Source organism: Trachurus trachurus (assembly GCF_905171665.1).
Source record: "Trachurus trachurus genome assembly, chromosome: 16".
NCBI lineage: Eukaryota > Metazoa > Chordata > Actinopteri > Carangiformes > Carangidae > Trachurus > Trachurus trachurus.
This window is the reverse complement of record NC_139902.1, coordinates 13613709-13629633: the sequence shown is the minus strand read 5'-3', so window position 1 is coordinate 13629633 and position 15925 is coordinate 13613709. Positions and strand designations below refer to the sequence as shown.

At 40.1% G+C, this 15925-nt stretch overlaps 4 protein-coding genes across 5 annotated transcripts; 1 reads left to right on the top strand and 3 right to left on the bottom strand.

Annotated features, from left to right (window-relative positions):
- Window positions 1–271: 271 nt before the first annotated feature.
- Window positions 272–4568, bottom strand: ing4 (inhibitor of growth family, member 4). The gene is made up of 8 exons (XM_083988925.1): window positions 4470–4568; window positions 3905–3976; window positions 3092–3258; window positions 2831–2945; window positions 2600–2711; window positions 2321–2465; window positions 1088–1149; window positions 272–966 (listed from the first exon to the last, which is right to left on the bottom strand). The coding sequence occupies exons 1-8, from the start codon at window positions 4504–4506 to the stop codon at window positions 927–929; spliced, it is 750 nt and encodes a 249-aa protein (XP_083845051.1). The 5' UTR covers window positions 4507–4568; the 3' UTR covers window positions 272–926.
- Window positions 4569–5014: 446 nt separating this feature from the next.
- nop2 (NOP2 nucleolar protein homolog (yeast)) lies at window positions 5015–11073 on the bottom strand. 2 transcript variants are annotated; one of them, XM_083988923.1, is made up of 16 exons: window positions 10957–11073; window positions 9976–10103; window positions 9814–9856; window positions 9670–9734; window positions 9065–9396; window positions 8649–8892; window positions 8337–8536; window positions 8090–8179; window positions 7789–7876; window positions 7531–7671; window positions 6915–7054; window positions 6738–6827; window positions 6515–6637; window positions 6062–6159; window positions 5830–5966; window positions 5015–5738 (listed from the first exon to the last, which is right to left on the bottom strand). In XM_083988923.1, the coding sequence occupies exons 2-16, from the start codon at window positions 10079–10081 to the stop codon at window positions 5299–5301; spliced, it is 2337 nt and encodes a 778-aa protein (XP_083845049.1). In that variant the 5' UTR covers window positions 10082–10103; window positions 10957–11073; the 3' UTR covers window positions 5015–5298. The 2 variants fall into 2 exon arrangements, with proteins under 2 accessions (XP_083845049.1, XP_083845050.1); XM_083988924.1 differs by having other exon boundaries at window positions 10953–11053.
- A 494-nt stretch (window positions 11074–11567) lies between these two features.
- Window positions 11568–13282, top strand: emg1 (EMG1 N1-specific pseudouridine methyltransferase). The gene is made up of 5 exons (XM_083989174.1): window positions 11568–11732; window positions 11877–11978; window positions 12176–12317; window positions 12411–12619; window positions 12710–13282. Exons 1-5 carry the CDS (start codon window positions 11583–11585, stop codon window positions 12821–12823), a joined length of 717 nt encoding a protein of 238 aa, XP_083845300.1. The 5' UTR covers window positions 11568–11582; the 3' UTR covers window positions 12824–13282.
- A 539-nt stretch (window positions 13283–13821) lies between these two features.
- On the bottom strand, window positions 13822–15351 carry LOC310999230 (histone H1.3-like; the record flags this gene model as incomplete). Its single annotated transcript, XM_083989554.1, has 2 exons — window positions 13822–14399; window positions 15123–15351. 2 exons carry the CDS (start codon window positions 15349–15351, stop codon window positions 14014–14016), a joined length of 615 nt encoding a protein of 204 aa, XP_083845680.1. The 3' UTR covers window positions 13822–14013.
- Window positions 15352–15925: the final 574 nt, after the last annotated feature.

The following is a 15925-nucleotide window of genomic DNA, read 5'->3' as shown; positions in this document are numbered from 1 at the left end:
ATCGCGCCAAAACGACGCAGCTCTGACGTCACACGTATGCGTCGTTACCATAGACGACCGTGGAGTTTGACCTAACAGCACCACCTACTGGAAAAGCACAGCCACGAGCATAGGGTCACGAGACTATAGAAGATTAAAACTATACAGTATACAGTAAAAGAAAAAATAAATACAGTACAGTGCAAAAAAAAACCCAGACACAACATAAGCTGTTTTTTGAGGTAGTAGCTGTATTCAAATGATTGACAACACAATCACCCCCTCTCCCCTGTACCAAATGTTGCAGCTACAGAAATGACAATACTTTTCATGAAATGTGTTACTTTCTATACAGCACTCAATCAAATGTTAAAATGAAATGGTTCAACTCACTACCACAGATGACTAACATTGTCAGGATGCAGCATTTGACTCCATATTGTTTTGCCCTCTTTAAAAAAATAAAACTAGTGTTCCAAGGCTAAGCACAAGAAACTAACCGTACAAAAAAAGGCAAAAAAAATATCCATGGCCAAAATGTTTTCAGAGAAAATACTTAAAGTTATACATGTGAATACAGAATAGAGTATCGCGTAAATGTGACCAGTTAAACCATGAGGGGCAGTTGTAGTGTTCCTTATTCACTTGAAAAACAAATTATATATATAAAAAAAACACAACAAGAGCACCAAAAGTAACTTAAAAAAATCAAATCAAAATTATTGTTAACCGTTACAAAAAACAAATCAATACTTAAATATAATTGTAACCACTTGCTCCTTCACACACACTGCATCAGACCAAGGCAAATTACATAAACCAAAAGAAAAAGCACCAAATGTTAAGGAAGATGGGAAACAAAAACTTCTAGTAACTAATGAAGAAATATTCTTCTCATTCTCCATCTGATCAGTGTCCACATTTTGTTCCAGGACCACCAGGCATTTTTATTTTCTCTTTCTGTCTTGGGAGCATCGTGGGCAATACCTGCACAACACGAGATAAAAAAAAAAAAAAGACTCATAAGTAATGAGGTGACTGGCTTGAATTTAATTAATACAGCATGGTACATTAAATTTTCCGTTTTAGTTTCAGTTCACTTTCTTACCATTTTCCTCTTGGTTTGGTTGTCAAGCCCACACAAGCAAAATGGAACCACTCAATGGAGCACTGGAAAAAAGACAAAAACATGGATGATGTACTGTTAAATGTCCTGCAAATGGAGCACTCAGTACAGACATAACAGCATTATTCAAAATGTAAAATCAAAAACAAAATCAGTCATGTCAAGAGGAAACAATGCATACAGCATGAGTACACTCATATATCTTGCTCTGCCATCTGTGACCTTATCAACTAAGGAAGAGGCACAAGACCACATGACTCCTAAACCTTATGTAGGGGAGAGGGTGTATATCTCTTTAAAGTATAATAAGTGGTTATTACAATATAACATTATTACAAGCTTTATTTTTATAATTAATCTTATTTTGTCCTCTCAATGCCAGGACTGTACCATTAAAGTATATTTTCATGACCTTTGTCATACAAGAATGGCATTTAATGTCAATGTTATTAAAATAAAAAATCATACTTTCCTTGGACAGGCCATCACATTAGAGGTTCTATGAAATTAAGAAATATGTTTTCGGTGTTGGCTTGTTTTCTTAAATCTACCTCTTAAATGTCTTTCTTTAATGCTTAATGTCAGAGAAGGGAATTTTAGCATGTTATTTACCAAAATTCAACCTTTCTTCTCCCTGAAACTAGTAATTATTTCACTGATGGTTCTTACAGTTGTCTAAAATTAATGTCTTGGAATTATCACTTTTTGTCTTGTGGCTTCTAAATTTTAAATAACATCAATCAAATTGTTCTTGTACAGCACCAAAACATAATCAAGGCACTTTACAGGTTAAAGTCAAAACCTCAGAAGGGCGGCACAGGCCGTTCAGTTGAGAAGAGATAATAAACAATGTGCTGTGAGTTCTCATCCTTTTTCAATCCACTTACTGTATATTTAATTTATCACCATTTCTTTTCCTCATATTTACAGTTCCCATTCAAAACATTACCAACATCAATAATCTCTCATTCTCCACCTCTTCCATGAGTGTAACAAGTGTAAAGCATTACTTAATAACAAAAATAAGGACAATGTTAGTGTCCCTTTTGTGTCATCTATACCGTCTACTTTTAAACGATCAAACCACATCCCTCACAGTAATAATCTCCACTAAAAAACCTGTACAAGGATTCGTGAAAAAAAACATAATCCTAAAGGCATCTGCACATTTGACCCCTGACTGAAAAAGAACAGGGGCCACCAAACAAAACTCACATCAGTGTTGTCACAGCCGATCATCTCGCCGTAAGAGACCTGATGACACAGACAATAGGTTGGCTCGTTGGGGTCCACTGGCATGTCCAGCACATCAGACGGGTGCACATTCCCAAAGTTGGTGGCAGGGCTGTTGAATTCTCCTCTGATGATGGACAAAAAATAAACAAGAGAAATAAATGAATATTGATCAGAGTACAATCATAAAACTAACTAAAAAGTATTCACTTCAAGCTCAAACTGCTCCACCCCATTCTGGACTGTAGACACACAACGTACGGTTGAAGGAGTTTGACTTTCTTCTGTGCACTCTTTGGACTGCCATCTTCGTCTGAACTTTTCACTTTAGACCTTGTTTTAGCCACCTTCTTTTCCTTCTGTCTGGTGTCAGCTGAAATGACACAACCACTTATATAACATATATGTACACAACACAACTAAATATGCATTTTGAAAACCTCATTGAATACAAAATTAGAGGACATGTAGCAAAAATTAATGGACACACACCTTTCTTCCCCTTACTGGATGTGGAGTCATAGTCTGTGCTTTCGATCTGCTTTTCCTTCAGGTCAGCTTCAAACCGAGCCAGGTCTGTGTCAAGGCGTCTGATGTGCTTGTCGACCTGCAGAAAACAGGACTTTAGCAGACTGATTGTGGCGCATATGTCATGTACATTCAACAGAGCGGGTCTATGTATTGTCCATGTAATTCTACACATATGATCTACAGGTACACATAAAACATTGTGTTTCATTGTAAGATACTAACCATTTCATAGGTCTGCATGGCCAGCTGCACCTTATCATCTCCGAACTCCTTGCATTTACTATACGACTGCTGAATCTGCCTCAGTATGGACAGCTTTTGCTCAGAGGAAAGAGTCCGGGCGTTGGCTGTGTATTCTTTGGCCAGAGAGTCTATCTGTCCTTTAAGATCTAAAAGAGGGACAACACTTCTTAAACAACATACAAATGTAATTTCACTGTTTACAGAAAACATAGTGGAGATAAATGCAATCTACAGGCCATATTTTTCTCCCATTTACCATGCTTGGCCTCATATTATTCATTTCTGGCTATGAATAGCACATGTTAGGCAACACAAGAAACAGCTAGGGTATTATTTGCTTACTTAAAATGCCCCACAATGTATCATATTTAACTTACAAAAGTTTATTATGACTTTATTTACAATCTGTAGGTAGCTTAAGACCTTTAAAACTAAAGAAATGTCCTTTGTTCAGATGCCTGAAGAAGTTAAAATCATTCTGTATATCAGAAAAATATAAGTAAATGTAGAAAGTAAAGTCAGAAAACAAACTCATTGTTATCAAACATATCAAAACATTGTTTTAATACCCCATTACTCTTCACTGACCCCCTTATACCTAACTCAGGATAGGATCTCCTAAACCCTGGATTGGGAATCATTACAGTGATTAAACAGACCATAGTTTTAAAAAGTCATAAAAATTGTTGTTGTGTTTAACAGGTTTAATTTCCCCAACATAGGTGCAGTTTTTTCCTGCCACTTCTGTTTCTGAGTACACATGCAGACTTATTTCAGATGTCTTTGTCTCACCCTCTGTGCGTTGATCTAGGTCTCTCATCAGATTGAAGTTTCTCTGCAGCTCAAAGGGCAGATTTTCTATGCCTGGCGAGGAGAAGGAGGAGAAGCAAAGACTTTAATCCCACTTTTTCCAGTGAGATCGACATGAAGCAGTAATGAAAGCGGGATGGCTAGTAGCTTCATTTCATGTGCGGGCTGATGCTCCAGCTGCCATTAACAGTAGCTTTTACGTTAGCCTCCACAAGTAGTTTAGGGCAGTACAAATACGAGGCAGGCACACCACTCAGTCTGCCTGTGAAGTTAATTTAAAGTAAATCACAGTGGCTGGTACAGTGTGTTTGCTGTTGAGCATCCTTTCTTCGCTGCACTACGATGCGCTAATCCAGCAAGTAGACGGAGCCTAAACCCGCCGACCGCTGGTAGACGGTTACAGCGCTCTGCTCCAGCGGCGGGTTAACGACGGCCTGCAATGTAAGACACAACCCAACACACGCATGTACAAACATACATGTACACAACGGAGCTAAGTGGATAGAAACATGTTCCAGCATGATTGAGACATGATTTTTCAGCTTACTGTCCAAATAATGCTCCAAATACATCCCCGCCGCCATCTTGGAAAATGTAAACAACACAGCTTCCTGTGTGAGATTGGACCAATGTGACTGACTGTTTCCACGGCGGTGGGCTCCACAGCTCAGAGCCACATCCACACCACTGCTTACAATCTACCAGCTACTTCATATAAAAGAAACACTAGCAAAATAACTAAAGAAAGTCCTTAATCTATCAACAATTCTGGCCAGTCAAAAATATTGAGTCAAGTTAAACCTAAATTTGATCATGTAAAATTACATTTACATGGAGTTGTCAGAATTCAAATTCAAAAGATCTTTAACATAACTAGTCCTAATGTCATAAAGATTTTACTATTTCAAAAGTTACAGTAAGTGCAATTTATGTCTAAATTTATCTTAAAACTATATCCAACAGCCCCAAAAAAATGTCTAAAATGTAAAAAGAGATAACTGATTCAACCTTTTCAAATAAAATTCCGTAATTAATAATGGACCAAACACGCAGTGAGGAAAATATCTTAAAAGATTTATTATGTCTCACAGATTTCTGAAAGTTGACCCACACTGCAATTAAATCAACAGACAAACACAATTAATATTCTGTAATACAAATACAAAAGGGAGGACTAAACTTAAATGTGAACATCGTTGACCGGTCCAATCCATCTGTACATGGCTGTGTTACAATCGAGTTCAACACATACGGTATTGTTGCTCTGAAAGAACAGAGGTTACCAACTTCCACTGAGGGGGACATGGATCTGGGTCTGACATGAAGTTCTACAAATCTCTTACATTACCATGTATATTTCATAATTGTACACAATATCACTCAGGTTGCGGTTGTTTTTCCAACATGCTCTTCAGTTTCTTGAATTTATTCTTTCCCATTCTGTTCTTGTTCTGTGGTTTCATCTTTTTGGCCGTGGTCTTTTTCTCAAATCTGCTCCCCTCCTTTTTGCCAGCCTTTGATGCTTTCGTCTCCTCAGCTGTCTTCACTGCGGGCTTCTTGGCCTCTGCCCCTTTCACAGTCTCTCCCTCCATCTTAGCCATCTTTGCCTTTTTTGGTCCAGTGGATGCGTTCTTTTTGCCCTTTGACTTGACGTTTGCTTTGTCCTTGGCTGCTTTTCCGTTGGTTTGGGCCTTCTCCTTTAAGCCGCCTGCCTTGCCGGGGACCGTCTTTTTAGCCTTGTCACCTTTGGACGGTTTCTCCTGAGGAGATTCTGTGACCGTTTCAGGAGCTTCAGGAGCTTCAGAGCTCTCTTCTGCTATATTAGTAACAGAGACAGACCGTTAGTGTGAGATAAACACAGTAGCCATCATGCAGAAGGCTGTGCAGGAGTCATAAAAAAGAGTTACCTTTCCCTGCTGGTGTGGTTGGAATTACATTGGAGAACTTCTTGAGTTTGGCCACAAAAAACCCATCCATATTGTGGGAATGAGGGTAAAACCGCCGAGTGAGTCGCAGAGAGGGATGGAATCTGCGTTCTTTGAACCTAGAAGAATCGAACAATAAATGTAGCATTAAAGATCAAAGTATTAGCCTTTCAATAACTTGTTGTAGGCTGGTGAAAATACACCTCATATTTACCTGGTGAAGCCTTCCTTGCCGAAGTCGAGTCCTGTGGGAACTAATTTCACGTTCCTTTTCTTCAAAGCATAGTCCACCACCCATTCATTCTCCTCCATCTAGTGCAATACATTTTATAGTTAAAACATTTATAGATTAACTTTATTGTGCATCTACTTTATTGATTTTAAACTAGGAGATTGCTTCATTAGCCAGACCTGTCTTTTGCATAATCTCAACCACACAGCACAGAAATGATTTTGCATTTACAAAGACTCAGACTTAACAAAGGCTTCTAGCTGAAACGCTGTCGTGAAAATAAACAAAATACTTTTTTCTGTACTTGGAGCTTTGTGTGCTGCATTTTTTTTTTTTAATTTTCCCTGATTGCCTGTTCCATTGACAGCACCTCCATAAGTTTACCTAGGGTGGACGCGACTCTCTTCCATTTACTTTGCATTTACACATACATACCATTATTGAACATGTGCAGTAGACCAGATATCCTCCTGAGGGTGACTCAGCGTTGACAGAGTCTATGGCAGATAGAATCAGCTCTTTCTGCAGGTGAGCAGAGCGCTGGATGTCTGCCTCATCCTATCAGGGAGCAGGATCAGAGGAAAACAGGGACAAAGTGTTATTTAAAGAACCAAAGTAGATATGTACAGTGTATGATAAATGGTAAATGGTGGTTTACCTTGCTGGTCTTCACAGCTGGATCTTTGGCGATGACTCCTGTGCCAGAGCACGGAGCATCAAGCAGTACTCTGTCAAATCCACCCATTACCTGTGGATATATTTTTCCACAAGTCAGTACACTCTTGAGTAAATGTAAACCACAGTTATTAGCTTTTTTTAAGATGATGGATGTTACCTTTGGGAACTGCCTGCCATCGTAGTTGCAGACCACAGTGTTGGTGACGCCCAGACGGTGGATGTTTCCCACCACACTCTTCAATCTGTCAGCGTTGGCATCGTTAGCCACAATCGTGCCAGTGTTTCTCATCAGCTGGGCTAAAGGTGCAACATTCAGGTTTATCATCACATACAGTATATCATTTGTTTTTGCTTTAATTCACACTGGTTTACGTGACAATTGATGATCACTCATTTTTATCAATTAATCCACCCAGTCTAAATTTATTTGCAACAACTTTGATATGCAATTAATAATTTCAATACATTTTCCTAGCAAAAAATCCACTGCTTCCAATTTGCTTTAAGTCTTTAAATATAGAACGGGAAACTGAATATCTTTGGGTTTTGGACAATTGGTTGGATAAAACAAACATGTAAATATGTTGTGTTAATCTAAAGGAAATTATAGGAGGCACAATGTCCTCATTATTTTATAGACAAAATGACGAGTAATGATGATTAATTGAGAAAATGACCAGCAGGCAAGTCAATAACATGACCAGCCCTAGTCCATGTTAACACCGTTTAAAAAAACATAAAATCACACTAAGTATAACTGAAGTACATCTTACCAACATAGGTGGTCTTGCCTCCTGGAGCTGAGCTCATATCCAACACTAACTCTCCCTCCTGTGGAGACAGCGCCATCACTGGCAGAAAACTGGAGGCTCCTTGCAGCATGTACTGACCAGCCAGGTACTCTGGTGTTGCACCTGTTTTAAAATAATTACAGTTAAAACGGGTTATGCTACAGTTTGTCTCTGATATTCTCCATTAAAGATCCTTGATAGCTTAAAGGAGATTCTTGACAAAGATGTTCTGAAACTTACCTATAGGTACTGAGGAGTCATAGATGACCAGTCCCACTTTGGACCATTTCCCCAGTGGATCAAGGTTCACTCCTCTGTTGATCAGGGCCTGAGCGAGGAAAAACAGACCAACACATTCAACATGTAGGTATTTGAAAACAGCATTGACTTAATTTACATTCAAACCAGTTGTGTGACAGGTTTTCATGTTTAACCTAAAATGCCTGCACTTAAAAAAAAAAGCCAATCACATTTTATTTTCTCATACTTCAATGTTAACCTCCTATGAATGTAATTTGCATCTCCCAACATGAGCAGTTACCTGTGCAAGGTCCCGCCTCCTTGTTTTAAGTGTGTTGGTCCGAATAGTGACAGGTCTGTGAATTTCATTGGCCTCAAGGAAATCAACCAGCTGTCAGGAAGAAAATAAAGACAAATGAAGCTAATTCAATTCATTCAATATGAATTTTAAATCAACCCAAAGTGTTAATTGGCTCATTCAGTTGCAATCACAGTGAGATGAACTACAGTATTTCTGAGCACATGCTTTCTGCAGCAAGAACACACACCTCTGAGAGTGGGAAGAGGTCTATTAATTTCTCAATGAGGAAGTTGTTGTAGCTGTAGTACATGCACAGATCTTTCTTCAGGAGCGAGATGTACTCTGCTCTCTCTTTGCCCTCCTCCCTTTTTGTTGAGAAATTACAAAGGACATCAATGTTGTCCTTTATTCTCTGATAAATTGTCTTCAGGTCTAGAGGCAGGACACCTGGAAAATACGGACAAGAAAGAACAGATTTCACTGTTTGTAGAGCAGTTGGGATCAATCTGCTGCAACATGTGCTGCTTTAAAAAAAGGAGATAATTAAAAAAACACTCACCTTCCTTCTCAGCCTCCTCTGCCCCTGGTAGCCTGAATTTGTCCATGTCATCTATGTTGGCTTGTACCGTGTCTTCTTCATCCATGTCAGCATCTGATTTGTCTTTGTCATCATCATCGTCATCATCATCTTCTTCCCCCTCCTCCTCCTCCTCATCATCATCATCATCGTCCTCGTCACTCCCTAGACCCATGGTCTTTTTCAGCTTTTTCTCTTTCTTGGCTGCACGCTCAATAGGAAGGAGCTGTATGGGAAATAGAACCAAGAAAAATAATTACTGAATCATAATAAATTACGTTTATCACCATATTAACGCTTTAACTCATAGACGCCTTGATGTTGTTGCAGCAGTAAGAGCAAAACTGGGTGAAAGTCTCAGTTACAGTTTCTGGTGGTTGGTGGTTGGTTTCACATACCTCCTCCTCATCACTGTCCTCTCCTGCTGCTGCTTCATCTGCACTTCCATCATCAAGAGTGCCGTAGTCATCAACCATTTCCTCATCGTCATCATCATCGTCGTCCTCATCGTCATTGTCATCATCATCCTCTTCCTTCTGTTCAGCCTGTTTGACTGCTTTTGCCTTTTTTCCTTGTTCTTTTCCTCCCTTCTTCTGCTGCAGCTCCTCTTCCTCCTCCTCATCCTCCTCATCCTCCCAGTGCTCCTCACTGTCATCCTCACTTTCAGGTTCATTCATTTTGCGCTTCCTCTTCACTGGTTTCAACCATTTGCTGTTCTCGTCAGTGAATCCTTTGGAGAGAGAGGGAAACAAACAAAACATACAAGCATAGATTAGATTGTTTTGTTTGAACCACCATTCATAGATGTTGAATTTCTGGAGCTACATAATGCATGATAGACATTTCTTTTGTTTGGGCATAATTCCTAATGCATCACATCTTTACATCTATCGTCTTGGGCAACAGTTAATTACAAACCAAATATTGTGAGCAAGAATGTCGTGTGTGCAAAGAAGCTAATCTTAAGTAGGTATGTAAAAAAAAAAAAACATGATGTGGTTACCTTTCTTGGGCTGCTCCTCTGCGACATCTTTTGGCTTTGTTACATTCTGTGCTCTCTTCGCAGCTCTGAAAAATGACAACATGAATGAGCAACTTGTGAACACAGTAAAGTAATTTGCTGTTATACAATCAGTCAAACTCTCACCTTTTCCTGCCTCTACTGGAGAGGCGTTTTGTCTCACTCTCCTCTGGAAACAGTAAAGAAACAGAACATCTTGGTTAGCAAGCCTTGATAATGTTTGGCCATATTTCTGCAGTGCATATACACGTGTGTTATGAGAGCCGACAGAAAGGACACCATAATCACCATCAGTTATAAACTTGGCCAACTCAGTCTCTGCTCCCCGTTGTTTCCGGGCTTTCTTCCCTGGCCCTCTCTTCACCTTGTTGGTGGGATCCAACTTCCGACCCATGACTCCGAGCTAAACAGATATCCTGAAAATCAGAAGAAGACAAGGACCTGTTCACGGCCTGTACAAGATAACAATATTGGTGTATAAGAGCAGAGGCCATTTAGAGCTCATACTGATGTGAGACTCATTTGCTCTGAAAATAAAACTACTACAGAGCTTCATATCAGGGAGGTTTGAGTGAACCACAAGATGAATGATAATATACACACATGTATGAATAACACTTGTATAACTTGTCAAAGCATTGCTGTTTTTATTTTTGAGCAGCCACCACAAAAATATAGTTAGTTGGTATAAAACCGTGTCAGTAACCTTTAATCTGAGAGCCTTCAGAGAAGTTTGTTGGTGTGAATAGGCCACACGTTTAGGTGAATCAACTAATATTATTGATTCAGTTTGATTGGGAATTCCCTATATTTCAACCACTTCTAATATCCACACACAACAGACTAGTTAACTAGTTTTGAGCCCCATTATGATGTAAGAGGAGCTTGATAGAGGTGTTTGGATCGCTTATGGTTAGGAGGCAGAGTTTGGAAATGTCAAAACACGTGAAGCAGTGAAAGAAAAGTAGAGTTGTACTTTACAGGTCTGCAGATAAAAACTGATGTCACAACATATTCACCATGTTACACCAGGCAGGTGTCACGTGTTTTCTATATAAAAACGTTGAATTATTTCGTGGTTGTTATTGAACTTTGGCAGTAACAGAGTAATGTTGTAACGAACTAAAGACCACCTGCACGTCGACTAACAATCGACCCAACTCCGCATGCAGTGTTGCTAAGTAAAAGCTAATAGCTCCGTTATTAACACGGACTGACCGAGTCTTTGGCCCGAGACTGAAACTTTACAACAGGTTTTCACTTACTCACCGATTAGTCTGTCCCGTTTTGCTCCAACTCTTGACCGTACGGTGGAAGATCAGAAAATATCACACGTGAAATTTCCTTCAACACGTTGTGAAAAACCATCCGGCGCACAGTGATGACGCAAGGGCGGTGGCGACACAGGCGCGTGCACATGTGATTTTTAAAAAGCAAAGTAGGCTACTGCAAAATCTAACGTAGTTACTTATCACATAAACACAAAATAATCAGTTAGATGAAATGAAAAGTAGCTTTATCATAATAATTACTTTTGAAATAACAATCTTTAGGTAGGCTATTAGTCTAAATATATTCTGACATTATTTTTTAAAGTTTGAAGTTGTCTTTATAATGTTGGAATCATAGGTTGGAATTGACAACTAACATGTCGAAATGGGTTCCCCACAGTTAAAAGAAATGTGAAATAACAGATAGAAAGAAAAAAACATTTGTGGAATAAATGTTTTGTAAAAACATGTACTGTTATTTAAAATCTGTTTTATATCAAAATTACATTTACTCTATGATTTGTGTATTGTGCATGTGCCTCGTCGCTAACAATCCAAACTGGCTTGTGAACGCGCACGCCTGTGATGACGCAGACCGTGTGCGACAGTCCTACAGGAAGCATCATGGCGGCACCCAACGAGAAGAAGCGTGGTCTTGAACATTTGGACGAATATGAACCTAAACCGGCCAAACACCTGCGCAGCCTGCACGACCGCATGGCCGAGCGGAGGCTGGTCGTGATCCTGGAGGGCGCGTCGTTAGAGACGGTGAAGGTGAGGCGTCAGGGCCGTGTCGGTGTGTTGTTGTGATGCCTGCTCCCAGTGGAAGTGACATCAGGAGCCACGCATCTGAACTGTCTTACAACAAGTCAGTTAGGGTTACACAACATAAATACTGTATGTTTGGTTTTCTTCCAGGTCGGGAAGTCATTCGAGCTGTTAAACTGTGACCAGCACAAAAATATGATCGTCAAAAGTGGAAGAGATCCAGGACACATCAGACCTGACATCACACATCAGGTAACCTTCATAGTTACAGCCCATGCAGTATATTTAACTTTTTATCACTTAAATAATCTCTGAAAGAGATCCACAAATATTTGCTTTTCTTCCCTCATCTTATACTTGTTAATTATAATTCCACATCTGTCCTCACACCAATGACAACACAGCCAGATGTACAGACACAGTGTAACAAGCTTATTTCCTCTGACCAGTGTCTGCTCATGCTGATGGACAGTCCGCTGAACAGGGCAGGTCTGCTGCAGGTTTACATCCACACAGAGAAAAACGCCTTAATAGAGATCAACCCACAGACCCGCATCCCAAGAACCTTCACCCGCTTCTGCGGCCTCATGGGTAAACTACCACCTCGGTTTTTGTCATTGTTTCTCCTCTGCCCTCTCTCCTCAGCCATTCATAACCTGTATCATCCTTCTTTTCCCACTTCAGTTCAGCTGCTGCACAAGCTGAGCGTCAGAGCTGCCGATGGCCCACAGAAGCTTTTGAGGATGATTAAAAACCCGGTGTCCGACCACCTGCCTCCTGGCTGCCCTCGCATCGGCACCTCCTTCTCCTCTTCTGGAGAGGCCGTGTGTCCCCGGTCTCTGGTGCCGCAGGGACCAGCTGCAGTGGTGATCGGAGCGTTTGCACATGGAGCGGTGAGAAATGGCTCCACACATAGAGGGTGGCTGGTTAACTACTTTACTTTAAGCGTCTAATTTCTGTGTTACTGGTTTCTCTGTCTTTAGGTGAATGTGGACTACACAGAGAAGACTGTGTCCATCAGTAACTACCCGCTCTCTGCAGCACTGACCTGTGCTAAGATGTGCTCGGCCTTCGAGGAAGTGTGGGGGGTCCTGTGACAAGCTTGCGACGCACTACTGACTAGACAGTAGACTGCATGGACATTTTTTCAGTGGACTAAGAATGGATGAACCAGAAACGTGGCAGCAAATGTGAGGCCTTGTGGACTACAAGTATGATGCTGGTTTGGCCACCATGTGGGATATATACACTCATTTTTGTACCAAATCTTCCCTTTTCCATGTTTTATTACAATTTTTGATTGTAGTTACTAATTCCAGGAGCAATGGCTGTGCATTGCACAGGTCTATTAAAATATACAAATGAATAATGTGTGATTTGATTTCATAAAGACAGGGAAGAGTTCAATATAACACATTGAATAAAAAGCCTCACAGGGAGGAGTACGTGGGATTCCCTATGTCACCTTAGTGTCAATTAAAAACAGCAAGACATTTTTACTGTAGCATAAAAAGAAATATGCAATTTCAGTTTGCTCAAAAGGTTTCAGTTTATTATTCCTTGCAAAAAAAATTATGCTGTCTAATAGTAGTAAGTCCTTCTCCTGTCATTCTGATAATGCCGTAGTTTTAATCGTGCTTTGGTCTTAGCAAGCCTCCGTCTGGAAACTCGTCTTTTCTGGTGGGTTTTATATGTACGGTGGTTTCTTTTTGGTTGTCGTCTCCGAGTCCTTTTGGGCTTCCTCGCTGCCTTTTGAACCCGTGCAGGTCGGTAAGGTCGGCGTTTCTTCCCTGCTGTCTTGTGGGTCTTTCGTCTTGCTTTGGGCGTCTTCTTCCTTCTTGATGCGTGTGATCTGCCTGCCGGTTTACGAGTCTTGCCTTTTAGTTTCCGTGTCTTGCCTGCTGGTTTTCGAGAGTTGCTTTTTGGTTTGTGTGATTTGGCTGCTTGTCTGTTTGTCTTGCCTCTTGGTTTGTATGATTTAGCTCTCGTTTGAGGAGTCTTTGCGGCTTGTTTCTGTGGCTTCTCTTCTACTTTGGGAGATTTGCTGACTGCTTTATTCTGCTTCAGAATTCCTTTGGGTTTTGGAGATTTCACAGTGCTCGTCCTCACATGTGTTGTCTCTGTTGGCTGATTTTTGTTGAAAATAAAGTATTGAAAATTAGTTATCACAAAGATTATTGTTGACAAGACAAACCTGATATGTCTTAAATCCAAATTTTGAGGCAACATCAACACTAAATCACAAGGCAGCAATTATCTGTCCTAATGTGTCATTCAGTGTTGCCTTTTAACCCATACCAGTGTATTTGCAATTAACTAAATGAAATGGGCAAATGCTCTTTACCTTATTGTTCAGCCGCAGCGATGCATTTCTTGTTTGTACCAGTGTGACATTATCAATCAGCCTCTTGGTCACCACTTGGACCTGCCTGTTGTTCTTGGTGACATTGTAGCCTCCAGCAGCCAGAGTCTGCCTGAGCTCTGCCATAGAGATGCCACCTCTGTGTTTACACAGGGAAACCACATTGAGGATGAGCTGGGAGATGTGCTGAGAGGCTTTTATGGTCTGTGCAGCGTTCGTCATGGATGCATTCTCAGCCCCAGTTTGAATCTTATGCTTGAAAAACCGTACGGGGGTCTCTGGAAAAAGAAAAGAAAAGACGAGAGGAGGTTATGTGACTTTCTGAGATATTGAATACATTTACATGGAGGATCGCTGAGACAAGTGAATTACTATCTAGTTCCAAGATACTCATTCAAATCATAACTTGGGGAAATAAATTCATAGTCTGTCAAATATGTTTTTAGTCATCATCTGTTTGACCTGTTAAAGCTGTTGAAGGCCGATGTTGCATTCTTTATGTTTTATGTCTTTCTGTGTATTTACCTTGTAGTCAATTGTGGGGTCAATATTTGAATTTGACTATCAAGCCCACAAACTATTTAAATATTGAGAAATCCTCATAATTTTCCTGTAAACCCATGTGAACATACTCAATGTGCCCTGAGCATCTGTTAAAAACTGCAAAGATGTTGAGCTTACTGTCACAAAAAATAATGAGTCCATCATCAAAACTGTCTCCAATTATAAGTCTCTTCCCCTGAATTTAGTGAATTCAACATATTCATTTTTGCTGTAGAGCACCACTGGTTTCTGGGTACCAGGAGAAATGAGGAAACTATGCACAGTGGAGGTCAGTTACAGGCCCAGCAATCTCATCACTGGCACCATTATGTTGTTGTTTTTTCTTAAATTCTTTCTTTTGATTAAAAAATGTGTCAAATCATTGTAACAGTCTAAAATCTTCCAGTAAACCAGCCACAGGGTTACATGTTGATTTGATTGTAGCTAGCTACATTTAGCTTTAGTTCTTGTATATTGGTTGTGTTACTCACTTGGCACAGACGCTTGTCCCTTCCCTGCCGGCTCCTCCTGGCTCTGGATTGCCCGTTTCAGTAGCTGGCCCAAACGTTTGGCTCCTGCTTTTCCAAGGCCCCTCCCAGTCGGAGAATTAGGAGGTCTAATCGGCCTCAAAGGTGTATTTTCTCCTGCTTTTATGTCGATGTTACCATTTCCCTGTGCACGCCACTCTGAGGCTTTTTTGGCTGTGGCTTTCCTCCGCATGGTTCCCGTCAGGCTATTTCATATTTCAAAAAGAGATCTGAAATATGAAAACACTCCAGCTGATTGTTTGAGAGGCAGACTGGCACATGGCACAGCCTGGTTTTTCAAACACTAATGTCAGGGTTTGATTTTGAATAATAACAGTTCTTTGGTTACTGTGGAACTCATGGAACTGGAATCAAACAAAGTTAATTGGAATACTTTGTCCAGTCATAACCCATGAATAGTGTACTTTTTACCACTTTTGTTACTAGTTTAGCTTTATACATGAATGTATCTTGTTTTAAACCAAGCCATCAAACAGAATACACATATAAGTAAAGCTGAAGCAATTGACAGAAATTGAGAACTTATCATGACAATCATTTGTTATTTTTCTTGCAGAAAAGCCATATCCTTATAGTTCCAGCTTGTTAGATGCAAATATTTGTATTTTTTTCTCCCTTTAATAAGTATTTTTTGTATTATTGCCAATTACCATATGTTAAGCTTGATAAGCTGACTTGTGTCTGAATAGATAAATAAGCTGAAAACATTGCTGCTTTCCACAGGGGGTCATTTTACTCCATAACTT